This window comes from Brachionichthys hirsutus, chromosome 4 (genome assembly GCF_040956055.1).
Source record: "Brachionichthys hirsutus isolate HB-005 chromosome 4, CSIRO-AGI_Bhir_v1, whole genome shotgun sequence".
In the NCBI taxonomy this organism is placed as follows: Eukaryota; Metazoa; Chordata; class Actinopteri; order Lophiiformes; family Brachionichthyidae; genus Brachionichthys; species Brachionichthys hirsutus.
This window is the reverse complement of record NC_090900.1, coordinates 6,284,170-6,311,052: the sequence shown is the minus strand read 5'-3', so window position 1 is coordinate 6,311,052 and position 26,883 is coordinate 6,284,170. Positions and strand designations below refer to the sequence as shown.

The following is a 26,883-nucleotide window of genomic DNA, read 5'->3' as shown; positions in this document are numbered from 1 at the left end:
CATGGATGCTCATGGAGATAAAGTTGGGTCCTCATGCGGAGAGGAAATCAACATTGGAAAGAGAGAACAACTTAAGGGAAGTGATGATCGTCAGGGTAAATCAGAATTACATTCGGCATATGCCAAACATACGAAGATGACATACATAGAAACATATAAAGGATGCTAAGAGGCATCCCATTATTTACTTCAGAGCAACCTTCATTACATCACCGTGAGTACAAATACAAATCCATGCACAAAATGTGAACTGCTCCTTCCGTTTGTACTCCTAGGTTTTTTTTTTTTTTTTTTTTTGGGGGGGGGGGGTCATAAATCAATCACAGGCCAATTACCACATTTCAGAGCATAAACTATAACAGTTAGACAGATGTGCACGGACACATACACTTGGTAACACAATTTATCAACTCTCTAATTTGCATTTTCCTTTGGTTATTTACTAGTGCATCAAATAGAATTGGTTGAGCATCGCCAAAATATTACTTATATCCAAAACATTAACTTTAAACATCACAAAATGTATTCCTGAGAATGTTGAATTCCCCGGTTGCTTTCCATGAATCATTCATGTTTTACCACCAAAGTGAACAAGAGTCAGCTGCATGGAAGTCACAGGAAACATTTCCTGCACCAAGCTTATGCATTTTTTGAACTTTCACATAGCTATATATCATTTCAATTGCTGTCACTTTAATGACAGTGAGCCAATGGAAATAAAAATGAACGTTGGTCTACTTTCATTTCTGCACTTATTAGTGGGAGAAGAGTTTGAGTTCTGTTATTTGTGCAGGAAAGGAAAGACTGGTGAAAATGTTAGCATTAGTTCATCAAAATAAAAGGGAAAAACAGGCACTAATCAGTTTTAGAATGCCGACATGACAGATACTGATGGTCAATACATTGATTAGCCATTGCAGAAGTCACTCATTGCTCTAAATAGAAAGCCATTTTGATATTTAACAGGACAACAAGAGCTCACTGAAGCTACCATGCTTGTGATTCTCCAGCAGAACTGAGGCACCTCAAACCAGCAGCAATTTCCCACGTGAACAGGATGGAGTCATGGATCTATAGTGATATAATTATTCTGATGCAGAATTACTCTGTCCTTTTTATGATTTTTGTTTAATTGGTCCCTATCATTGCTGGCCCACAATGCAATGCTCATGATTTGCTGCCTGCTTAAGGTGTTCAATAGGGAGATGATTGAAGACGAGCTGCCCCTGCCCTTCACCTACCAGGAGCAGGCACGGACTCCTGTGGAGGTGAGTGCCATTACAAATTTGTTTAGAAAAATGAGTGTTATGAAGAGATTGAAGATTGGCCACAGATCAGATCCAGATATTGAGAATGGGTGCAGGTGGTTAAAGAATCTGCCTATAGTGCCCAACCCAAAATCTCACATTATTCATTCAATTTAAGGTTTATTTTGGTCTGCTGCTCTCCTTGGAAAGGGGAAAGGAACATTTTGCATTTTTACAGTATCTTTGTGGTTTTTGTTAACATCTTTTGGGTAAATCTGCATTGTCCTTTTGATCCATGAATCCATCCAAATCTGTGATCAAATCTTATTCATGTATTTGTGTGCATTTAGGCAGCATCGCTTATTCTCCCCAATGGGAAGGGAGCCACAAATACTCGAAAAATCTTACCTTTGATGCCAAATTTGGAGTTTCCTCCAAACTTGAGAATAACCAACATCAGAAGGAAACCAGTGAAGGCGACAGCAGCAATGCCCACCACCACGTACACCTACACAATGACAAATCAGTGTCAGTACAGACAAACATAAACACATTTAATAGGCCTACTGACAGAGGGAATCACAAAACAGAGAGTGATTTAAGAAACCAGCTAAATGTGACTTACAGCGACTCGGTCCTCAGGTGGGTCCACAGTGGGGTCCTCTGTTGAGTGGAAAAGTGAAATAAAATAAAGAAGAAGAAAAAGAACTGTCAGGCCTGAAGGACAATGCTGGATGAAACAAACACAAAAGGCAACTGTACAGCTGTAGTGAAACATAACACAGCCTTTGCAGATGTGTGCATGAGGCTGCATTAACAGGGATGTTCAGCATACAAAGACGTCCTAAAGAAAAGAAGGTCAAACATACAATGGATGGATTAAATCGAATGTATGCTCTGATGTAAGCTTTTCGTGTCAGCGTGGTCAGCTGGTGAGCAAACGTACAGTTTTTATGAACTCCCTTGTCTAAGAAGATAAGTAGCTCAACAATGTTATTAATAATTCAGGTAACCTTGTAATGCGGCTTTACAATAAAACCAATCAATAGTTTATTAATAAATTAACTTGAGAAATATAGAGTGCACATAAAGTGATAGATGTCACTTTAGCTGTAGCATGCAATAAAAAAACAACTGTAGATTAAACTGATTGATGCTGATGAATTTTCCACTTTTCTGGGAAATATTCCATATGAGAACGGAGAGCATGACAGACGTAGCAGCAATAACCAATGGAGGGATTTAGTGATTAATTTGTTATTTGAATGAAATGTGATAGAAAATTAGCAGATGAAATTAGAGCAGTACCTATGTTTAGATCTGCAGAAGGAAGAGTGTTTGAGGAAAAGAGACAAGAAAGACAAATTAAGTTCCAAACATTTAAATGTGATTCAATTCTAAAAAGGTTTGGCATGCACACATCTTTTCAGTCATACCTGTTCTCTTAACTTCTTAATCAGAATTATTACCCTGATACAAAACCATAAATTAAAACAAACGACTGTTTAAATTAATTTGACATGCATAGCATCAGAAAAACTAATATCAACGTCATGGTCACACGTAACAGCTCTAGTCCCTGCTACATAGACGTGCAGGTACTTAACGCACCCTCTGCAACTTTAGAGAGAAAAGAGAGAGAAAGTTTCCTAAAATGTGACATGTTAATTCATGTGGATGAGATTATAAGATGTGAAACAGAATGAAGTATTGATCTAAAACACGTAATAAACAACAATGACAGATTTAACTTTTGCATTTGATAAATAAAAAATTAAAAAAAGATTTGTATTGATATTTAACATTTCACTCACCGTAATAGTAAGGATCCTTCTCATTTCCTTCACATTAGGGTAAAAAAAAGAAAAGATTACATTTGATTAAATGTTCACAATTATCAAATATTCCATGGACAGCTGCTAAATGCACTTAATTTGTAGCTTAGAAACTTTTCTCAGAATATTATCACTGTCAAGGGCTTGCAAGAGGAGGACGCACTCATTGCTTAGGTACAGCATGTTCGCATGTAACATCTTTATACAAAATGACAAAGTGCGTGGTGTGGATGATGCAAATTAAATAAAGTCAACTATATGTATTTCTTGCACATCAGTGTAAAACTATTTAGAAGTATTATTCATAAATATTGCTAAATAATGACATTAATGTTACTCCTTACCGTCCCAGGGTCTGCGCATGAAGTGAGCCTCCACCTCCCTTCTGTCTGTCCCAAATTTGTTTTTAGCCACGAGGGTGTAGCGCCCATTGTTGAGGTGAGTGGGGCTATCCAGCTGGAGACAGCCGTGGAACTCTCGCTCTGTGATGTCATGGATCCTTGTCATGATGTAGCGCCCCTCGGTCACTGGTTGTCCATCGCAGAACCATTGCAATTGTGGCTCTGGGTTTCCTGGGAGGATTATTAAGAAGATACAAGACCTTCATTGGTTTTGTATTCTTAAATCACGCTCTAAATCTGTTTTGTTTTCCTTGTTTCTATGATTGATGCGATCAAATCCAATGAACCGTAAAGTATCGCTACGTGACATTATGCTCATTACCTGATACACTGAATGGGATGCACCAGTGATGGTCTGAGATTGCATCACTCAGCTTTGTGATTTGGGGAGGAACTGGATTATGGAGGAAAAAAAACCCATTTAAGATACAAATTGCATATTGCAATTCAGAGAAAAAACCAGGCACTGAAAGAGGAGGCGAGATTGTAATTCTGTTTAAAAATCTGTACTTCAGTGGGAAAAAAAAACTACGGCAGATACAATAATCTACATTAATTTAGGTTGCTTGCCAGAGGACAAACGTACAAAGTATATCCAGCCACAACGACGACTCTTTCTCGCCGACAATATTCTCAGCTGTGCAACTGATCTTGCTGTTGTGGTCCAGGGATGACAGGTTGGTCAGTCGTAGCACTGAAGTCTGGCCTGATGCTAAGATCTGAGGAAGGAATCATAACCGTGTCATCAATTTAGAAAAATCTGGTTTGAAGGGAAACTGCAATGAAACAATAAATCTGTGACCAAGCACTAAACTATAAATAAATCAACTGTTTCTCATGATGACATTTTGGTGAGGTTTGAATCTTAGTTTAAAATTGTCAGTGGAGTTTGCATTACTGAGCCTACGTCTCTTTAATTCCTAACATACATCTGGCAATGCAGCAACATGCATTACAAACAATGCATTTAGGTCAGTCGCTCTTGACTCTGACATTTATTGAAAATCACAAAAACATTTCAAGCATGTCTTGAAATTAGCTCAAATGGTGAGAGAGAAAATTTACATTGTTATAACATATTTTCTAGTAAAAACTAGCAAAGGAGACCTCGTAAATTACATAAATGATTGATCTTTTTTATAATGTTTCATTACTGAGTAAATATGTTTTTACCTTTTTTTATAAACAAAATGGAAAACTAATTTTCATAATTAGGACAAGCTTAATATAAAACTATCATCAACATGCATTGTTAAATCACTTACATTATACAGTATTAAGAAGGTTCGAGTGTCAAGAAAGGCTTTATATAATTTAATATCTTACAGCGACTCATGACAGCCAGCGTAGTGAGCTCACACACCAAATGTCTACAAGGCCGTAGCTCAGTGATGCATTTAGGAGAATGCATTATGTTTATCCTGAGCATTGTTTAATTCATTTGTAAAGCATTCAAAACCCAATGATATTCAATTTACTGTGACAAATTAAGGCCCAAAATGCTCACTGTTGACATGCAGAAGCCAAAATATTACGCGTGTGTGTGTGTAGGTGTGTAGGTGTGTGTGCGTGTGTCTGTCCGAACCTCATGATTGGTCACCAATGTCATGTTCCATATCTGCTCAGGTGATGGCACCCCAGAGGTCACACAGGACAGGTCCACTGTCTTGCCTTCCATTAATGTCACTTTGGCTGGGCTCAGTGTTGCCATGGGAACCTCTACATACAACCAGGGAGTGGGGAGAAGGATGTGGAGGAGCAGCAGAGAAGGAGGGTGCCGTAGTGAAGAGAGAAGAGAGAGAAAGGGAATGAAGCAAATTTAGGATTCATGGTCAACGGCTGTCTTCAGTTGAAACGCAAGGCACGTAAAGACGACCACAACAAGAGCAGAAGAGCAGGCAGACAGCACCCAGTGAAAAGAGGGACACAAACAAAGACCTCAAATTTAATCTCCCTCCCTCTTTAAAGCATACTGACCCCAATCAAACAGGCAGAGGCAACGTTCAAACACAGTGATGGTTACACTGATTACTAGTGCATGTCTTAAGCAGACCAAGCAGTAAATTGATTGGAAACAGTCCGAAGCCTCTTTCAAATACAAATCTGTGTGTGTGTGTGTGTGTGTGTGTGCGTGTGCGTGTGTGTGTGTGTGTCTTGTCACTTTAGTGCTTTTTCAAATCAGATCAGAAGGAAAAAAGGAGACAAAAAAGCAGAGACAGTAGGGAAGGATGAAAGATAAATGAGTAGAGGAGAGAAGAAAGGAATTTTAAGTCAGACAATAAATTTCTACACACTAAAACTGGAAATCTCCAGACAAACTGCGAAGATTCAGCTCGCGTATCGTAATCAGTTCAAACCTCTAGACTTTTCAATTCTACTTTATTTTCACCCTTCTGCATTTGTTTGCTTGTTTGTTGGCTTGTTGTTAATATAAGAGTTTGGAATCACCCCAATTTTTTATCCATGCCAAAAAAAACAGATTAAATTTCACAACATAATTCATAATTCTCTTTACCTTGTAAATGCTCCCTACAGCCCATGCGATGCAGAGCTTTCATTTTGTGTTTTATTGAGCGACTCTTAACATGTAGTGTGTATCCAAGGTGTACTGAAAAAACAGGGAGGCCTCGAGGATAGATTTTCAGGCTTGTTGTCTGTCCAATCTCTGAGAACAGCAGGACAAATCTGCAGGACAGCTGTGATTGTTTCCTCATAATTGATGCGTCAAGGTGTGAATCTGTAACTGTAATCCGGGTATTTATGAAAAACAGAGCATTCTCTCGGCCAAAGATATTTGAACAGACCATTTTGATTCTAATTAGCATATAACACATTTTGCATCACATCGACATATCGACAGCATCAATGTCAAGTCAACAGTAAGGAGGAGCATCCTGTGATGGACCGTACAGATTGTGCAGTGTGGGAAACGCACTGTTTGCTGCGCATCCCCTTCCCATCACAGAGAATAATTTCCTTGTCTTCTTCACAAAATGTCTTTCAAACTGGAGTAGGTCTGTCTGGTTGCTGTCAGCCGGCAGAACGTTCTGTCAGTTTCTTCCCCATCAGACACCTCTCTAAATCCTGCCCAAGCTTGAGTCTAACAACCGGATGTCGTGTATTCACAACAAGCTGCATACACATTTCCCCTCACATAACCTGATGCCTATAATAGGAAGGAAGGAAGGCCATCTGACAATATAATAGTCCAAACCTGTTGTTTTTTCTTTTAACTATAGAATAATGAAAGTATATAGATATAGGAGCAATAAATGTAATTGTAAAGTGTAATGTAAATGTAACACCCCCCCCCCCCCCCATGGATGTATAGCTGAATAGCTGTTTGCTGCTCATATGAATCAGCATCATTATCAGAAGCGTCGTTCTCAGCTCTTGTTAATAGACAAATGTCCACATTTCCATGTAGTTTTTCAGGCTTCCAACCACAGATACAGCATGTGGTGATTTAGATGAGGGACAAAATCAAGTTGGACCCTATCCCAGCTGGCTACGGGCAAGAGGCAGGGTACACCCCGGACACATGAAAGACAAACAAATGCGCTCAGACTCACAACTATGGACAAACTCTGCACAGAAAGGAATCGAACCCAGAACCTTCTTGTTATGAGGCAGACAGCACTAGTCAAAGTTACAATGACCTTCTAATAGCATCTGATGAGGGACTTGTCTTTGTACTCTGTAGTCTGCTAGATCTTAGTGATGCATTTGATACAATTCACTATCAACATCAAATTTCAAACACATTTAATGGGGATTAAAGGATTTGCATTAAACTGGTTGAAATCCTTTCAGTCTGATCAGTCTCGGTTTGTAAATGCCAATTGTGAATCTTCCATGCATACCAAAGTTAGTTACAGAGTTCCCCAAGGCTCTGTGCTTGGATCAATACTTTTTACCCTAAATATGGTCCATTTAGTTGATATTTTTAGTAGAGATCTAAAAAAAAATCTTCAATGTTATGAAGATGAAAATAATCAATGAAACTAGATGAAGCTAATCAGTTAACTAAACTTCAGGCATGTCTTAACATCCCAAAAACCTGGATGATCTGTAATTTTCTGCAGACAAACCTGACGTTCGTGTGCAGAGCTCTGTAAATATTTTTGCTGGACTTAGAGAGAGAGAGAGAATCGTTGGGCACTTTCTCTGCTTTGTGCCGTCCTCACATATCAAATGTTCAGACAGAAGAGCAGGTATGCAAGAAGACAGACAGATGGAAGACAACAAATGCAGGGGAGAAAAGACAGCTAGAGAGAGAGAGAGAGAGACGCAAAAGCCAAAAAAGAAAGGCCAACAGTGAGTCCAGACTGGGAGAGTTTTTGGTGTATCTTTGGCACCATATTCTCCTCCTCGTATATCACTTTGCCAGGGGTCCCCCCCCCCCCCCTGCCCACCTCTCCAGGAGCAATGCCGTTCCTGCGCTAATGCCAAGAATAACCTCTGCTAATGGAAGGGAGGCAGAGATCAATAAGAGTTGCTAGTGACAGTGTTGGCTTCCTGCAGGCTAACTTATCGTTTGCATACTGACTGTCTTACGCTATTTTTGACTACTCGTCTTGCTCTGTCAACAGACTTTAACGTTCATATTCTGGCTTATTGCAGAACATGTGATTGCAATTCAACTGAGACCTATAAAGCTTTTCTGACTGCAATTGTGAGGTTTATACATTTAGGGACTCCATTATATTCTCACTTTACAGTAACAAACGGGATCTGACTGAACTTATTGCCCCAAAGGCTCGACAACCCGCTTTTTCATTTGTTTACCTACTGGCATACTGAACTTCTCAGAAATTCAGAGCGGACTGGGCTCAAAGTTTCCAACCGATCAAGTTGAAGTCTGACCTGCTTTATGGAAAGCAAAAAAAAAAGCCTAAAATAGAAAGCCATGAAAAACCATGCAGAAGAGAAGAATGAATGAACTGCTGCTGACATTATATTCTACATTTTTAAACACTCTCAAAACCAAATGCATATGGAATATTAATACTGAAACATAACTATAATGGTCAGTGCATATTTTTTGAATTTAATGCACTAAAAAAAGAGGCACATATTAAATCATATCAACAAATATGTCTTTTATGAGCAGAGAATGTCTTTTCTCTGCTCATAAAAATGTGATTATTGGTGTTGCATTACAGCTGAGTATTCTGGTGGAGCTTTCCATAAGAACAGAAAGAATCCCTGCCCTGTTGGTCAAAGCAGGATGATTCAGAGAAAGAGGAAATTAAATCTGCTGACTGACGGCAAGTGACTCCGGCTACAGCAGCGGCAGCGCCAAGATGTCAGATTTGGGGTCGCGAAAGTAATTTTGGGAGGGGCCATTTATTTACACGAGTTAACAAGCTAAAAGTCTATGCCTTCCTTTGATGGTTTCCAATTGGTCTCACACACACACACACACAAACCAACTGATGTCATTGTCTGGAAGGTGATTAGAGACTCTATTTGACACTTTACACCTAATTTTAAAAAATTCTAATTTCAAATGCAGACAAATCTTATGATTCACCAGGACAGTTTGATTTTATTATAAGTGACGCAGATGGGTGTGTCGTTCACGCCTCTCGCCCTTAGACGGCTGGGATAGGCGCCAGTAGTTCCCCGCAATCCCAGATTTTGGATTAAGTGGTTAAATAAATGATTTAACCACTTAATCCATATTACAACCAGACCGTGATGACGGTCTGGTTGTAATATTTCTTCACCTTTATTTCAGGGAGAAATCTACCACTGGGTGAGCCGTGTTTACTTTAAAAAAAAGAGAGAGAGAGGCACCCTTTGCTGTCAGATCTTCGGTTTGAGAATGGCATTAACTGTGTGTGTGTGTGTGTGTGTGTGTGTGTGTGTGTGTGTGTGAGAATCCTCACCACAGTTAGGTAGCGTCAGTCTGGAGAGCAGCTTGCGTCCTCCTCCCTCCTCAACACAACGCAGCTCCTGATTGTCTGCTTCGTCTCCTAGCGACAGCTTGATCCACATGTTCTCACAGGAACAGTGAAGAGGGTTCCCTGACAGGATCCTAGACAAACACAAGTACACAGGGAAAGGCAGAACCCATCAGGAACAGAGAGAAGAGGAGTTGCTGAATTTTAGAAAAAAAAAAAAAATGGCTGAAGTAAAGGAACAGTTCAATGTTTTTACAGACACAATTTCCTCTCATATGTTTTGGTCAAACATGAAAGCAGCTGCTTATCTTATCTTAGCATAAAATAATTGGGGGGGGGGCCACGCTTAAGTAGATTCAAAAAGAGGACTGCAAGACAGGCTCCACATTTTCACCAAATAAAATGATCACATAAATCTATAGGTAATCTGTAGTTGGCAGCATATGTAACTGTTTCTCTGCAGGCTGTGATAACCAGCAGATCGATGCTGATGGACAGACTGATAGAGGCGGCTGCACTAAACTCACAGATAAGAGATGTTGAGATGTCTGAAAATCCTCCAGGACAGCGATGACAGGTTGTTATCTTTCAGATTCCTGAAAATGAAGTCAAACAGTGTGAAATGAGATTATAATACTACATTAGGTTACATTTAATCAACATGATGCACTTAATCACTATAATTATGTGATGTCATAAATTATGATAAAGATCCCTAAAACAGTTTTAAATATTAAGTCTGCAACTTAACCCACCTGCATTTGTTCTAATGTTTCAGGCTGATTAATTTTTGTTGTTTGAATAGAGGGCACTTGTTAATCTTACAAGCAAATCTTTGGATGCTAATTCAATCAGTAAATAAAACAATGAATCTAAAAAACTAAAACATTGTCATGCATTGTAGAAGATAATGCATTCTAATCTGAACAGTGTAGTAGTAAGCGTGGGGGGGGGGCATGTTTACTTACAGGTACTGTAATTTCATGTTGCTTTGAAAGGTCAGCTTTGACACATATGTTAGCCTGCAGTTTGTCACCGTTCTGAGGGAAAAAGCAAAACGTCCTTGTCACCCTGTCGTCCTGATCAGGACTAATCACCATGAAAAAACATATTTGTTACCAATTTTAAGTAAATTAACTTGGAGAAGGACAGCACTTTCTCCACAACTTGACATTTGTTATTTAATACCTTATAAGCATCAGTATATCATTTATTGGGACTAATTCTTCTTTTTTTTAATCATACCACATAGTTTAATTTAGACAAAAAATACTCCATTATCAGTCAAATGGGAATATACATCATCTGTTTATGTTTATTTATCTATACTCAATTAAATCTCTTAAAACTAAAGTCTCTTGTGGCTTTTTCTCAATTCATGACATTTTTGTCACTGTTTAAAAGTGTTTAATCCTTTTCCATTTCCTCTGGATTTTATTCCATTGCATTAATTTTTTGTAATTTATGTACTATTGTTTTAAAAGCTGCTAAAGTGAAGGTTCCACCTCCATAATCTAGATGTGTAAACCCCCAACCAAAGATCATCTATTCAGTTGCTGATCATTCGTATTCATGAGTCCGTGGCACACCTGAACATTTATCTGTTCGTATCGAAATATGTCTGATGGCCCAATTCAAATTCATTCTGTGCAAAATGAATGAAACTGCATGAAGAGTCAGGTGGTTTTAATATTGTGCATTTCTTAGTTCTGTTAAAACCAGATGCAGAGACTCTGTGCCATTCAGCATCTGAACGAACGCTGTAATCACTATCTGATTGAAACACAGTGTGTGTGTGTATGCGTGTGTGTGTGCGCGCTTTGTAGTAATTGGTGTACCAAATGGGATGTTGGCGGGACCATCTATTTAACAGATTACGTTGCAGGAGTGTGCTGCTTGTCAGAATATTCTGCCTAAGATCAGAACTGCAATGAGACAGAGACGCATAGCGGAACACAAACCACATAACAACCGGGGACTGTTACCAGCACAGAACGCTTTTAAAACGCAAAGCAGATATGTGGTCGTTGCTCTGCCTTTAGCTAAGACCAAGAACTATGATTAAAAGTGAGATGATTTAATATTTATTTCAGCAAAGTATGACCTCTAATAAATATGCAGCAAAAATAATTATGAACGTGGTCAACTTTTCTTTTTCTTTCTTTGCATTGCTGCCCAAGGATTGAACATTTAAACACAAAAGGTGATGCAACGCACCTTTAAAAAAAAAAAAAAATGAAAATGAATAGCTTGAATATGTATCCTACTCTCCAAAGTAGCGGTAGGAAGAGCTATGAAGACTTACAGGTTCCTGAGATTCTTGTAGTAGTGCAGGTCCTTGTCATTGATGGAGGAGAAGCTGCTCTGGTTGGCGATGTATCTGTCATTACAAACAAGAACGTGTCAGAAGGCGAACATGTTGATGGAGGGAAGCCGAGTTCAGTTAGCAATGTCAAAAAGAATTAACCCCTGAGGGACTGATGGTGATAAATTGGAAATGGGTGAGTTTAAAAGTGGAGAAATAGGCACTCTCTTATCATTTTCTCAGCATTTGTCTCCAACAGTAGATGGCTGTGGGCAAATTAAGCTCTAAAAAGTATTAAAAGATTTACCTTTGTGAATTCAGTTTGAGACTAAATCCTCCATGTGTTGTCATAAAAAAAGTGACGTTTAGCCAATTACAGAGACTGCGGCCCATCTCCCTATTAGACATTGGATGGTCATCAGGATGTCTATTAACATTAGTGTTAATGCTTTTCACCAGGTTGGTGGCTCCATTAAACGTCGCCCATGCGCTGCTTCTTCCAGTTCATCTCTTACAAGTCGTTATCAACGAGGCTGTTTATCTTGACCAAGACATAGACGAGAAATTGAATGTATAAATCCGCTGTTTAGCTTTCAAACATAAATGTCATGCTTTTATTTCAAGACCAAATGACGTCTTGTGAAAATGGTCTGAAGGGGAGGGGGGAGGGGGGGGGGTAGAATGGGCTGCATTTGAATGCACATTTTGTCTCACGTTGAATTCTATGCACCCAAACGTGGCTCCTTTTTGACTTGAAACAATGTTCTGCGTCCCTGTGGTTCATTTTGATCCTCTCATACAACCATCAAGGGAAGTGTCGGGCTAACATTTGTGCAGCGGTGGCTGGTCTCCATCGGCATCCACAACCACGCGTGCATAGGAACACGCACACCCCGCTTTCATGATGTCCCCGTGATGTTACGCAATGAAGGTGACCCATGATGCGCACCTAGCGAATGAATGGAAAGGGCTTCGGTTTATTCAAAATGTTAATTGTGCCGTAAAAATGCGTAACATTAATCAGTTCTGGTTCTGGTCTGCCCGAGCGGACGGTGTCTGTCAATCCCAGACGCAACTGTGGGATTACGCATTGGATTATGGGATTGGCGTTGCTTTGGCAAATGTGTTTGGGGAAAAATAAATAACCATAAAATCCGAAGACTGAAATGACACTCATTCGGACTTTGCGTGGCTGCTGCGTGGGAGAGACACTCACATGTCGGTGATGTTCTCCATCTCTGCCTCGCTCTGCAGGACGGGGAAAGCCGTGATTCCGCGCTCCGGGTCCGCGCAGGAGATCCGGGTGCTGCCGCAGGAGCAGGACGACGGGCATGCCTCTGCGGACATCCACGGGTCCCCCGAACCCACTGCCGCCACCCCGACCACCACCACCACCACCCACCAGCAGCAGCAGCAGCGCCACGACGCGTACCGCGTCCGCGGCGAGTAGAACGCGCCGCTCCCGGGTCTCAGCGCGCTCATCTCGGGGAGCCGAACTTCTGCTGCTCGCTTCGCTGAACGGCCACACGGCCCCGGCCCGAGTCGGCTTGGGACGAACGCCGCTTCAGCCGGTCGAGATGAGAAATGCGCTCAAGTACAAATCCGGTGTTGAGGAGGACGCAGGCGGCGCGGCTAGAAAAGCATCCGCCGCGACGGAAGAAAGACACCGGGATGGATCAGCGTGGGTCTCCTCCAGCCAGAAGCGCACTGACGATGTGCGTGTCGAGGATGCTCTCTCTCTCTCTCTCTCTCTCTCTCTCTCTCTCTCTCTTAACAGCCTAAGTGACAGCCGGGGTGGGAGAGCCTTGCAGCGCTCCTGCGGGGATGAAGGTTGTGATGAGATGAGAGGACCCCCCCCCCCCCATTAAGGGATTGCGCCATGGGTCAGGTGCAGAGCAGAAGGATCCCCCTAATTACTAACCCGTGTTCATCAGTCTCCATTGTAAGGTCCCCCCCCCCCCCCCCCCCCAAGGTGAGCAACCTTGCCTGCCGTGGAGGAGCGGCTTCAGTGACATTTAGGGAGCTGCAATAATCTTTCTCATCATCACCGTCTTCCTCATGATAATGTTTCACGCAGACCTTTCATTGAATCAAAGAAAAACAACGAAGTCACGCAATCAAATTAAATGAGAACAACTTGATGGATCCGATTAAAACTCGATCTTCTTAAATGTAGGTGATCAGCAGGTCTGTTTGTTGTTGGCCTGCAGACTAGTAAAATCATTAAACCATGTTTCAGGATGATTTGCGGCTCCGAGACAAACCAGTCCTGAATCATCTGTGCTTTTACGCAGCGTGCCAGTCAGCAGTCGCTCTCCTGCAATAGATCTACAGGCCCGGATCGATTCTGAGTTTATCCGACTTTTATGCTGTATCCGCGCTGAAGGGTTGCCAAGCTGCCCCTCCTCACCCTGTACATGGGGGGGGGGCAAGGAATGACAGCACATCTGCCGTGAGCAGCGACGACGCGCTGCAGCTGAGGACTCCTGTCTCTGTCTCTGTCTCTGTCTCTGTCTCTGTCTCTCTGTCTCTGTCTCTCTCTCTGTCTCTCTCTCTCTGTCTCTCTCTCTCTTTGTCTCTCGCTCTGTCTCCCTCTCTCTCTGTCTCTCTCTCTGTCTCCCTCTCTCTCTGTCTCTCTGTCTCTCTCTCTCTGTCTCTCTCTCTCTGTCTCTCTCTCTGTCCCTCTCTCTCTGTCTCTCTCTCTGTCTCTCTCCGTCTCTCTCTCTCTGTCTCTGTCTCTCTGTCTCTCTCTCTGTGTCTCTCTCTGTCTCCCTCTCTCTCTGTCTCTGTCTCTCTCTGTCTCTCTCTCTGTCTCTCTCTCTCTGTCTGTCTCTCTCTCTCTCTCTCTCTCTCTAGTGTCCTGTCCCCTCACGCTGCTCTATCATGACGTGCGCGCTGACGCACCGGCAGTGCTGCTGAATAGAGGAGCGTAATTATGGATCCCTGTCTGTGTCTGAACCAATGTGGTGTGTGACTGCCTCGGAAATACGGGTGAACGCAGAGTGGGCGTAATTAAAGCACTGTCGAACAAACACTGTCTCTCTAGTTCATGCTTAAATTTGAAAGGTCATAATCGCTTTAAAGCAATCGTTTGGTTTTTAAAATATAATAAAAATAAGAATTAAGAATCTTCAGAGCATTATAGGATGCAGCTTCTTGTGGCAAATATAAGGTTGTCGTGCAAAACACAAATCACCTCCTTTAAGATTTTTCGTCCTTTATTGACTGAGAGGTTTGGCCACAAAATACATGGATAAAGAAAACTTTTCTTGATAAAACAAATCCCAGCTCCTTCCTCTTTTTTTCTTTAATGATCTTGGCTTTGATTTAAAATGGTTTTAACATGTGGAAAGTGATAGTGGCATGCAGTTGCGTCAGTGGACCATATATCCTTAGTGAAAACAAGGGTTTTGGTTTCTTTCTCTCTTTTCTTGTTTTTTCCATTTGAAAACACTGAAAGGCCCTCTCCTCTCTGACCTAAACGGATAGCCCATTCCAAGAAAAAGTTGTCAGCAATCCAAAAGAATGAATGCAAGACTAATGATGGTGCGTTTGGATTTCCGTCCTAAAATATGATTCTCATATCAAGCTGGGAGTCGACTGAAAATAAAGATATGTTGTTTTGTTCTGTTAATTCACCCTTTACCATATGATTGTGTGTAAAGCAGTATACAGGCTTGAATGGGACCTCCCATTGTGTAACTCTACATACAGTACCAACCACAAGTTTGCACAGTGTTGAAACTGCTGACTGGGCCTCCATACAAATGCTGTCGTGTGAACAAGTCTGAGCCTCTGCATGCAATCCAAGTGAGGAATTATACACTGGTGCCCTCTAGTGGCGAAAGGGATTCATAAATACCCGACTCGACTGTCTTCTTGCACTTTTACATTTCAACTGTGACCCACTCGTTATTCATTTGATTCAAACATGAGCGAGACACAGACAAAGCAATTAATAACAGTTGCAGCAGTTCACAAATAATTGGCAACTGCAATGGCAAATAATGCCCCAAAATAAAATAAAAACCACAAGGGAGGAGGGTCGAAGGAGGAGGGAGGATGGGAGGAGAAAAAAGTGGGACAGGTGTATAAGACTGGTAAGTCTGTGGGACAGGTGTAAAACTCTGGTCATGAAGAAGACAATGGGAATAGAGAAGAAGAGACAACAATTTGGACAAGACAACAGAGTATTTGAACCAGAGGTAAAAACCTGTTCCTCAATTATTTATCTTGTATTACTGTTCAAACAGTGGCAATGTTTCAGAACTTTTGAACGCGGTGGAAACGGGGGCACGAGCCTGGATCAGTGAATTGCTCTGTTGTTTGTTTCACCTGTAAACTTGGGTTAGCTGAATAAATAGTTTTTTTTTTTAAGTGAGTTTTCCTTAGTTACTGCGCAGCTCGTTATTCTGCGCTGTGGCTTTAGTGGCAGTTTGTTGAACAGGCTCGCTTTCCTCTCTCATTTAGACTCGTATGAGACAGGGAAAATAAGCTCTCCTGCACATTCCCAGCATGCATTCAGTTTTGAAATGAATTTATTTGACTGTGCAAGCAACTTTGACTTAAGCTCATGACGTGTGTGTGTGTGTGTGGGTGTGTGTAACAGGAGCAGATGCACATCAATGAGGACAGCGCCACCAAACCTTCAGATGATGACGCACTCAAAAACACGGAGCGACAGAAAAACAGGTTGAGCTCTTCATGTCAGAGTTTCCTCGTCTCTAAACTCAGAGAGGTTCCTTTCATGGAACCTCTCTTTCCTTTTCCATCCTCTGAGCCTCACTAAATACTATGCTATACTACACTAATACTATACTATTAGCTGTAATAATTATATCTTTCTCACCTCAGTTTTTCCAGCTTGTTGGAGAAGAAAGTTGTGGCCTTCCAGAGCTATTTGGCAGAACACAGCGATAAGATCACGCTCATTTTGCGACTGGTTTTAGCAGCAGGTACGATGTCTTAGCGTCTGTTAAAAGGTAACTAAGCATCTTGAATAACTTACAGGTCTGTGTCTGGTCTTGGTATATTAACAGCGTGTTTGCATAAACCTGACAATCAAATCATACCACAACGCTGTGATGTGTGTCCACATCTGGATATGAGGGTGAAAGCTTTGTTCCAGATCTTGCATTTTTATGAAGGCTGGTTGTTCTTATTTGCAAACTAGCTGTGCTGGTTGTAAAACCTACATCCTCTGCGCCTTGGGCATGTTGACATGAGCATGTCTTTTTGTGTGAGTGTCTCTTCCTTAGCTAACTTGGCAGTAAAGTACCTGCTACATAAAGTATAGAAGTATAGAAAATCAAAAAGTAAAGGATTAGTTGTACTCTTGAAAAAAAAAGAGCAAAACATTTTTGCAAAAATGAATTTGTCTATACCAATGTTGTTAATTCAAGTTATTTACAAAATTCAACCTTTAAAAAAATAGTATATTTAAAATAAAATAAAATAAATTAACAAGAAACAATAACCCTTTTCTGCAGCCTCCTCTTGTCCCAATAAGAGCCTTCAGATTATTGATCTTATTGTCTGTACTGTCTGTGATGGATGTTGTGATGAGGTTTGAGAGGGATTTCCTCCACTCAGAAAACTGTCCAGCTCCTTCAAATTCTGAAGTCAACACTTGTGGAGCATCCTCATCATCACATCACAGAGATGTTGTTTGGGTCATGGGCTTTGGGTTAGGTGACTAACAGCATAGGCTCTGCAGCTTGTTATTGATGTGTTCTCTGGTCTTTCCCATTACGAAGACGGGTTGAGAGAATTAGACCTTCGTTACCTCATTTCTATACCCCAGTGAAACAAGAAGTCAGAGAGAGAATAACATTCCTTTTTACTCCAAGGTCACATTTTTTTAATTTGATTTGAATTTATGAGCACGAGTACAGACAATAAATATACTTTTTTTGTACTCATTTATCTTATTTTTAATTTATATTATATTATACTTGTTTTTAAGGATGTCAATAATTCTAGAGAGCACTAGGACTTATAGGACTTACACAATAGGCAATGTTGCTTCAATTTATAATTTACGACAAGAAAAGAAGAAAGAAAGAGAGCTGAAATAAGGACATTAAAAAAAAGTAATTATATTTTTACCAGTTCACCATGAATAAATGTATTGCGTCTTTTGGCATGCACTCATGCCATTTCAAAATAAGATTTGTCTTTTGATGATCTGTTAATTTCTTGTTTGTGTATTTAATCTTTAATATAAACTACTTTCTTTTAAACCAGAGGATACAGCAAATCAAGAGGCAGGAATACTGTTTGTTTTTTTGTTTGTTTGTTCATGTTAAAAATGATTGCCTAGCAGAGATTAATTGAATTCATGTAACCTTTTCAGCCTTTGTTGCGATAGTGATTGCGGCATGTATCCTGAACTTCAGCCGGGCTGCCGGGCTGCTGGTCCTCTTACTGATAATTGCATTCTTCCTGGTTTGGGATTGGTTGATGGAATGCTATGGCGACAGGGCGTGGGCGAAGCTGTCTCCTGTCCGAGACCTTCTCAGCGAAAACTGGTACTGGATGAGATGGTGAGAAATAAGACGCCGGCTAGCACCTGTTACAATTTACCTATAATCCTACAAATACACTTTTTATCCTGAGTGTGAAAGTTGACATCAGTAACTTTTATATTGTACTCCCGCCCCATCCTCCCTCTCCCTGTCCCCTGTGGCACTCTTTGCAGGATAATATGCGTCTTAGTTCTGATCACTGTGGTGTGTTGGCTCATCCTGGACACAGCAAAGCTGGGAACCAGACAGCTCATATCCTTCACTGGTTTGCTGCTCCTCATTTTCTTAATGCTGCTGTTTTCCAAACACCCTTTCAGGGTAAGGAGTGAACACACAAATGCAGAACATACGAGTACTTGAATTTTTGATCATGCATATACTGTACCAAACAAATTATAAGTATTTTACATTTGTTTGGCAGTGGTCTTGGCGAATTTTGCTTTGGGGGATTGGGTTGCAGTTTGCTATTGCCCTGGTGACACTCAGGACCACATCAGGCTCGGTGGCGATGCAGTGGCTCGGAGATCAAGTAGAGGTATATGAAACCCAAATGATCTCCATTGTTATTACGTTCAAACAATTCAGTTGTGAATGACAGACATTTCTTCAGCAACTATTCTTGTCTTTTAAAATGGTAAGATATTTCTCTTTCTGTTTCTAATGATGAAATAATGTATCCTTACAGAAATTCCTGTCATTCACAAATGTTGGATCTCAGTTTGTCTTTGGGGCCTCTTACACAGACCACCCATTTGTTTTTAAGGTATGACACACACACACGCGCACACACACACAATGGAATGATGTGAATGTTCTTCTTTCAGCTTGTCCCTCCAGGGGTCGCAAACCAACCTTCTCCACTATTATAGTGATTATATGAACATTAACGCTCAGTTGGGTTTGTGGACTACAGATGTTAAATAATTGATGATAAACAATAATACCATACAAATTGTAATGATGGTCAACAATAAAATGTCTGTAAAACATTGGAAAAGCATACTGGAACTAAATAAATGGAAGAAAGATGGGCTTCTTCTGTTCCTACTTCCATCCTGTCAGTTTGAAAATGATGTCTAATTTGTGATGATGATAATGATGATTTTGGACTCTCTACAGGTGATGCCTATATTGATCTTTTTAAGCTCTGTCATCTCCATCCTCTATTACATTGGATTCATGCAGTGGTTCATTTGTAAGGTGAAGAAGCGAACATCCGTGCCATGTTAAAGCAGTAGTACAAAATAAATCATTTATTTTTATTCCAGTACCTTCACTTTCATCAATGCGGTTAATCAATGAAAGACCAAAAAAAGCTGTCATTATATTCCTATTCTTGATAGATTGGCTTCCTAATGCATGTTACCATGGGGACATCTCCAACAGAGTCAATGGCTGCAGCTGGAAATATATTTCTGGGACAGGTAAACAACAGTTGAAACTAGAAAAGCACTGGGAGAGCGCAGACCTCCGCCAAGCAGCTCATTCCCCTCATAATTAGATTTACACCGTCCACATGGTGATCTGGATCAGCACCAAAAGGTTCTAGATGGTTCTTGGTTCATCAAGATCCATCCAGAACCTTTTGAGTTATCTTGCTAACAGACAAACAAACAAACCATTGCCAGTGATTACATAACCTCCATCTCAGCAGAGGTAGCAATAAACAGCAACAGAGAAATTCACTGATAGCAATATACTAATCCATAACCATCCGTGAGTCTTAAATCAACCCAGCACATGTGTTTATCTCCTCCTTTCAGACAGAATCACCTCTGCTGATTCGTCCATACATCAACGAATTAACGTGCTCTGAGATCCATGCTGTGATTGCAGGCGCTTTAGCTGGTATCTCCGGCACCATTATAGGAGCCTACATCTCCTTTGGGGTGAGTGAAGAGCAGACGCAGGCAAGAAATGTTAAAATGAATAAATCAAAATGCAGAGCAAAGCGTCATACTGCATCAAACATGAGTCACACCTGCTTGTGACGCTGCCCTGTGCTATTTAAAGACATGATGAATGACTCATTTTCCCCTGAAATGTTATTCCCATTACAGATTAGATTCAGATATATTGTTAGTGCATGGTACAAGTATATGAGAAGTTTGGCTCGTAACAAGAGTTTTAATAAACAGATAAATGCATACTAACTTACAAAAAATACATACAGGATGTAGTCAAAGGATATAAAGAATACTACAGTGCAAACATACACATATATACAGTATATACAGTGTGTATATATATATCCCCCATGCTCCTGGTGACACTGTAGATTAATTGGATGCTATACCCAGGCAGGGTAAGAGGTGTTGATGTAATTCAAGACAGACGAGGTGTTGGAGTCGATATCTACAAGGGAGTTCAGGGTAGATTGGGTGTCAAATGTGCTCCAGTCTGTGGGTGCTGTGTGAAACCTGTGGTGCTGCTCAGTCTGTCCATTCAGGCCATGTTTGATTCTATCTGAAGGCTTCAAATATTTGATGACTGGTGTCTACTTGGGTAGTAGGAACAAAGAAATGTGGTCAGATTGTCACAGGTGGGAAAGGGGAATGGTTTTACAGGATCCAGTGATGTTGGTAAAGATATGCTCCAAAATTCTTTCATTGCTAGTTTAACATTAGCGTCTGGTGGGATGCAAGCTGCAGTCCATGGGTAGATAGACAAGTTTACATCGAACCAGAAGATATTCAATATTCAGTAAGTAACAGTGCAAACGGGGAAAATGCGTGAAATAACGCCGATGTTTCAAGCAGAAAAGGGCGGAGCGATGGATTCTTCTTCTTCTTCTACTACTGTTTCTGGTATATTTGGTCAAATTGCACATGTCCAAATAATTTATTCCGATCGAAAGTGTGATGCATGAACACCCAAGTCCGAATCGGATCAATATTTTAGGGTCCATGAAAACAGTGCATCCGATCATAATTTTAATTCCGAACTCTGATCGGATTAAAGGAACGATGACTAGAACAAAAAAAGAGAAAAAACAACTTTAGAAAGTTTCAATAAAATATACCGGTAGTTACTTTAACCCTTACCTGAAAGTGAACCTAAAACTTTAACGTTTTGTTCCTTCTTTCTTTTGAGGTTGATGCAACACATTTGTTGACAGCGTCAGTGATGTCAGCGCCAGGCTCCCTGGCCATCGCAAAGACATTCTGGCCTGAAACCGAGACTTCCAGAGTGAAATCTAGTCATGAGGTCAAGATGGACCATGGGTAATAAACAAAAAAGATTAAGTAATGGTCCTGCTACAGATATGGTTTTGCAGAAATTCTCATCTGTGCTCAAATTGTCTTACCGCCCTTAATTGTTGTATTTGCAGTATTATTCCGAATTTCATTTACTGATCGCCCCCTGTGTGTAGATGATGTACTGTTTACAGTGTTTGTAACCACTCAAATATTGAAACTGTCTCTTCAGAGAGAGCATAAATGTGTTGGAGGCGGCGTCTCAAGGTGCAACTACTGCTGTGGGCATCGTAGCCAGCATTGTTTCCAACCTGATTGCCTTCATATCGTTGTTGTCCTTTTTTGATGCTGCTCTCTCCTGGCTTGGTGGGATGCTGGATTATCCGCAGCTCAGCTTCACGGTGATGTCCTCGATACTCAGACACCATCTTTGACGTATACTTTATGTTCATATACATGTCTTCTTACTCTCATTTTGGTTTGTCTCTCGCCCTCTCTCCTTTAGCTTATCTGCTCATATGTCTTCATGCCTCTCTCCTTCATGATGGGTGTTTCCTGGGAGGACAGTTTCGTCGTTGCAGAGCTGATTGGACTAAAAACATTTCTTAATGAGTTTGTGGCGTATCAGAAGTTGTCATTGTTAATTACGAGACGGAAAGCAGGAGGGCCGGAATACGTAGACAATATAAAGCAGTATATTTCTGTGAGTTTCACTCATGTTGTATATTTGTTCTGATTTTGGTTCAGTTTGATTGTTCAGTCGTTGTAACAGTGATTGAAAGATGAGTATTGGACATTTATTTAAATCCTTTAATAGTACTACCTTGTGAAGTTTAATGTAATAATAGTTACACTGTGAAGGGGTGGAAAAATAGGTAAAGTATGATAGAGCTATTTATTTATGAAAATAGACGTTACTAATGTTTGCTTATGAGGAATAAATGCATATCCTTCAACATCTACATATGGTAGAGGAAACATTTATCAACACTAATTGTGTTACAGACATAATCTTTGTCCTCTTCCTTTTTCCACTTGACAGTTTGTCTCTTTCAGATCCACTCTGAAACCATTGCAACCTATGCTCTGTGTGGATTTTCAAACTTTGCTTCCTTGGGGATGATGGTTGCAGCGATGAGTGAGTGGAACCTCATGGCCTCTTAAGATTGAGCAGTGACAGAAAACTGGAAACAAGAAAATGAAAGAGCAGAAAGCTGCCAGCTATTGTATGCTACAAAAGTTGGCTTTGAAAACTAGTCCTGATTGAATACAAATGTTCTAATTGATTCGAGGTAACACAAAAAAACGGTTTGGCCCAGTCTGTAGCTTTATAGTCAAGGAAAAAGAGAAAAGCAAGTATCCAACATTTCCTTTCAAGCATAGAGTCCATTACATCACAGAGCAAAATCACCCAACAGGTCCCAAGTTTCAATGTGTGTGTACTTTTTAAATGTCAGACAAATCTTCCTATGCCTTGGATACCCTTACTTTATTGTATTGATAAAGTGTTATGTTTTATTATTCTGCCATAAAAATGTTATATTTTACTCTGACACCTGAGGAAGTGAATTAAAATCTATTGTTTCTTCTTTTTTCTTTTTTTAATGTAAAAGCTGATTTTACACACATGAACATTACAGCTGACATTAGTTTTCCAAATTGTTGTAAAGTGCCTTTTGTCTTTATGTTTTTGTATGCATGTCTTGTTTATCAACATGCAGTAGCTTGTTGACAAACAAGTAATAAAAAAAACATTATTTTTTCCAGTCAACATGGCTCCAGAAAGAAAGGCTGACATCTCCAGATGTGGCATCAGAGCTTTGATAGCAGGCAGCGTCTCCTGTTTTGTGACAGCTTGTGTTGCCGGTGACTATTCCTCTTTGAATCTAAATGCCATTTATGTATCTGTAATTGATCCAGTATATTTTTATATTTTAACTGATTTTCTGATTCAGAAATGTGCATAATATTATGTATTATTATATACTATACCATACCATACTATGCTATACTATAATATAATTTACCAAACAGATGATGATTAATGTTTTTTTTAATATACAAGAGGGTTGACAATGCTCCTTCCAATTGTGTGTTTATATATTAGCTTTTATGGTCTTAATCCATCTTTTTTATACTCAAATATATGCCAAAGGTTACAGTGGGATAATTAATCCAAAACAACTTATAATAATGGTGTAATAAACAGATCTACATATTTTATATATATATATATATCCTGTCACCCAAGTGGTTTTTCATGATTTTCCTGATAACATTGCTCTGTTGGTTTTCAGGTATGCTGACCATCAATGACCATCAGTGCCCACATTTCTTATCCACACAGTTCAACAGCACTGAAGTGATCAGCAGTTCACAGCTGGTGACCTGCTGCACACTGCTATTCAACAGGTGTGTGGCAAAATGATCATTCCGTCTTGTGTATTACCTCAGTTTTACTCAACCAGATCAATATATTTTATGTACAGGACACATTTAAAATACATCAGCATAGCCTTACAGCTGGTGGAGAGCAGTATTGTGATTGATTGTGGGGATGTGTGTTTTACTGGCAGTGTAACGGTACATGGTCGACTGAATGTGACTGTCGGGGATGGATTCAGCATGAACAACCTGGTACACTGCTGCAGCCTCACACCCTCAACTCAGTTCAACTGCAGCTTCATTCTTTGAACTGATGTGAACAACAGCATCTGTCCGCTACTGGTGTAATGCACATTAGCTAATATCGAAAATGTTTCGCTATTTCATGATAGAATATAACTTTGAATAAAATCATAGAACTGATTGATGACCTTGTATGGTTGGTCGTGCCAAAATAAATCATCACAAATGACTTGCTAAAGGCTGCAGCCTGTGGTTACTCCTGCTTGGCCCGAGAACAGCATTGGAAACAATTGCTCAGGTTATTTCACTATGATTAATCTGATAAATGTGGGGCGCTGCTGTTCCACTTACTAACTAAAACAACAAGTGTGGTCCCATTCATTCCTCATGGAATATCATTTAAAAAGCATTCAAGGTGAAGAGGACAAAAAAAACAAACAAACACTACGGTAGTTAAAACTGAACAATCATCTCTAATCAACATAAAAGAAGCAAGAAGCCAGTTTTACTCTCATTAATGTTTGTTTAGGTTGTCAATTCATAACCCTCTTGCTCTGGAATTGATTGAAAACAGGATCACTATTAAAATAAACGTCTCAGTTGTGACGCATAAAGGTTTAGGCCACTATCAAATCCCACCCTTCTAAATTCTTGAGAAATACTTATATAATAATTTCTGGAAACCCTTCTCAATATCAGGATTCTTAATTAATTTTAGATAGAATTTTGCTAGCCATAGTTAGAGTTGGGGTTGGGTGTGCCACCCATAGATCGTTCTTCAGACTCCAGTTCTTTTCACAAATGTTTTATTTATTGATACCTGCGCTGCATTTGCATTGGGGTTAGGGTTTGGATTTTTAGAAAACTTTAAGATAACATTCTTTATGCATGTAAAGAATATTACCAAGATCAGACTCAGTCTTCCAGCAATACAGTGGAAATTATTCATGCATTTGTTTCCTCATGCCTGGTCATGTAACATACATCATGTCCCTGGCTCGTCTGTGTGCATCACAGTAAGAGTATAACTTGGCCACTGGATGTCACTAGTGTCTTCTTATTTGTCCGATTGATCGGGCCACCATCAACCACTCAGTTGTACTAGTTTGATTGACTTGACCAAGTCACTTTATAATTAATACCAACAAAGGACGCACCAGACCTCCTACCAGACAAAAGGGTATCAAGGGTGTTCAAATTCTACACGTGTGAGAAGAGCGTACAGAGAAAGAGGAGGCGAATGACAGTCCGTTCATTAAATTCAACCGCTAAAGGTCAGATGGCTGCCATCTCAGCAGGCCAGAGGTGTGTTCACATGTGTGAATTTCACACACCCACAGCGAGGGAGTATTGAACCCAGCCATCAAATGATGTCACATAGGACATTTTTATGCTGCATGTTACAACGTGTCCCTCATTCAAATGCCAGTATTCCTCATTTCCACACTGAGGTTGTTCAGTCTATATGAAATTGGGTTTTTGAAGGCAATTAATAATAATCTGAACTTCACAAAATGTTGTTGGTTAATGAGGGAAAATAAGCACAGTAAAAACAGAAATATCATGTGTTGCAGAGCATGGCAATTTAAATGACTGTAATAAAGGAATTTTATGAGAAAAACCTGAAAAATCTTTACAGCAATTTACAGTTTAATTTAATAGGAAACCATGTACAATTACTGACATTGTCTCTAAGTCAATTATCTAAGTCAATTATTGTTGAAATTTTTCTTTTTTGCAGATTTTATTTTCCACTTCTTTTTTTTTTAAATATACATATTTTTAAATTAGCAATAATTAACTGTAACAAGATATGTATGTTATATAAGAATGTGTCATGTTAATTCTTTTTTATTTTTATACCTGCAATTTCATAATGAAACATTTTATAGTTTTATATTCATGTGTACTTTTATATTCATATTTTTCTTCTGAATGCTAACTTAGTCTTATATTATATTATATAGTCTTATATCATTGTATTGGACATTATGAAGAATAGAATAGACTTTTTTTTAAAGCCTTTCCGAAATGCGATGGCACTGAAAAGCAGTGGAAGCTCCTCTCACATCCTCATGTAACAAAGCTGTGGTTTAATACAAATCCTGTTTTGCAGGATGGAATTTTAGGGTGAGTGAAAGGTTATGTTTCTCCTTCAGTATTAGAGATTAACCTGAAAGGTACCAGTAGTTGTTTTTAATGTTTTTTCGCACATTTGTTATTCCACTGTTCAACGACAGTATACTGTAGTTTAGATTGTAAAATTTGCTCCTTATTTTTACAGTTATGTAATTATCATTTGGAGCTATGGTCATTTCTTGTAATTTGATGGTAGATTATGTGGACCTCATTTACCGGTAATAATACCACACACTGGTTGATCTCTGTGTTGAATACGTCAACTGGACTTCAACTAAAAGCTTCAGAGAACTGAAATCTTTTGATTTTCAGTTTTACCTACAAGTCCATTTGTAGACTTTATTCAGCACAGAGATTTACGACAAACTGGATGACTGGAAATCTCCACAGACAAAATTCTAAGGATGAGTTTCCTGTAATGAAGTGTATCTATCCACTGGCACCATCTTTCCCAAGGATGAATTGAAGTGAAGATGGATTAGATCAAGTTGCATTCAGCGGAATAAGAGGCTCCAACAACACTTTGTTTTTGTGGCAGATTCTTAGAAAAGCAGCTACAGAATGTTGTGCTTTTTTTTTGACTAGACTTGTGTTTAGCCACATGTGCTTTTCATCCCAAGTGCTTTTACTCCTGCTGGGAGAGCTGACACACACACACACACACACACACACAAACACACACACCCAAGTGTGCA

The 26,883-nt window shown here is 39.9% G+C and overlaps 2 protein-coding genes across 2 annotated transcripts in view; one reads left to right on the top strand and one right to left on the bottom strand.

The window, feature by feature from the left end:
* The window catches only part of ntrk2a (neurotrophic tyrosine kinase, receptor, type 2a), a 49,461-nt gene extending 36,282 nt beyond the window's left edge, over positions 1 to 13,179 (bottom strand). The window contains exons 1-13 of the mRNA XM_068760764.1: positions 12,914 to 13,179; positions 11,698 to 11,772; positions 10,361 to 10,432; positions 9,920 to 9,988; positions 9,378 to 9,526; positions 5,069 to 5,202; positions 4,070 to 4,202; positions 3,806 to 3,877; positions 3,427 to 3,654; positions 3,062 to 3,088; positions 2,556 to 2,567; positions 1,873 to 1,910; positions 1,656 to 1,755 (exon numbers count right to left, since the gene is read on the bottom strand). Of these exons, the coding sequence (XP_068616865.1) occupies positions 1,656 to 1,755; positions 1,873 to 1,910; positions 2,556 to 2,567; positions 3,062 to 3,088; positions 3,427 to 3,654; positions 3,806 to 3,877; positions 4,070 to 4,202; positions 5,069 to 5,202; positions 9,378 to 9,526; positions 9,920 to 9,988; positions 10,361 to 10,432; positions 11,698 to 11,772; positions 12,914 to 13,179 (1,375 nt within the window). The remainder of the gene's footprint in view (positions 1 to 1,655; positions 1,756 to 1,872; positions 1,911 to 2,555; positions 2,568 to 3,061; positions 3,089 to 3,426; positions 3,655 to 3,805; positions 3,878 to 4,069; positions 4,203 to 5,068; positions 5,203 to 9,377; positions 9,527 to 9,919; positions 9,989 to 10,360; positions 10,433 to 11,697; positions 11,773 to 12,913) is intronic.
* Positions 13,180 to 16,312: 3,133 nt separating this feature from the next.
* LOC137918073 (solute carrier family 28 member 3-like) lies at positions 16,313 to 24,182 on the top strand. Its single transcript, XM_068760819.1, has 16 exons — positions 16,313 to 16,389; positions 16,552 to 16,652; positions 18,053 to 18,242; positions 18,398 to 18,542; positions 18,646 to 18,759; positions 18,910 to 18,987; positions 19,344 to 19,424; positions 19,568 to 19,648; positions 19,988 to 20,113; positions 21,318 to 21,448; positions 21,654 to 21,822; positions 21,927 to 22,124; positions 22,478 to 22,559; positions 23,189 to 23,287; positions 23,719 to 23,833; positions 23,998 to 24,182. Exons 1-16 carry the CDS (start codon positions 16,313 to 16,315, stop codon positions 24,113 to 24,115), a joined length of 1,905 nt encoding a protein of 634 aa, XP_068616920.1. The 3' UTR covers positions 24,116 to 24,182.
* The last annotated feature ends 2,701 nt before the right edge of the window (positions 24,183 to 26,883 follow it).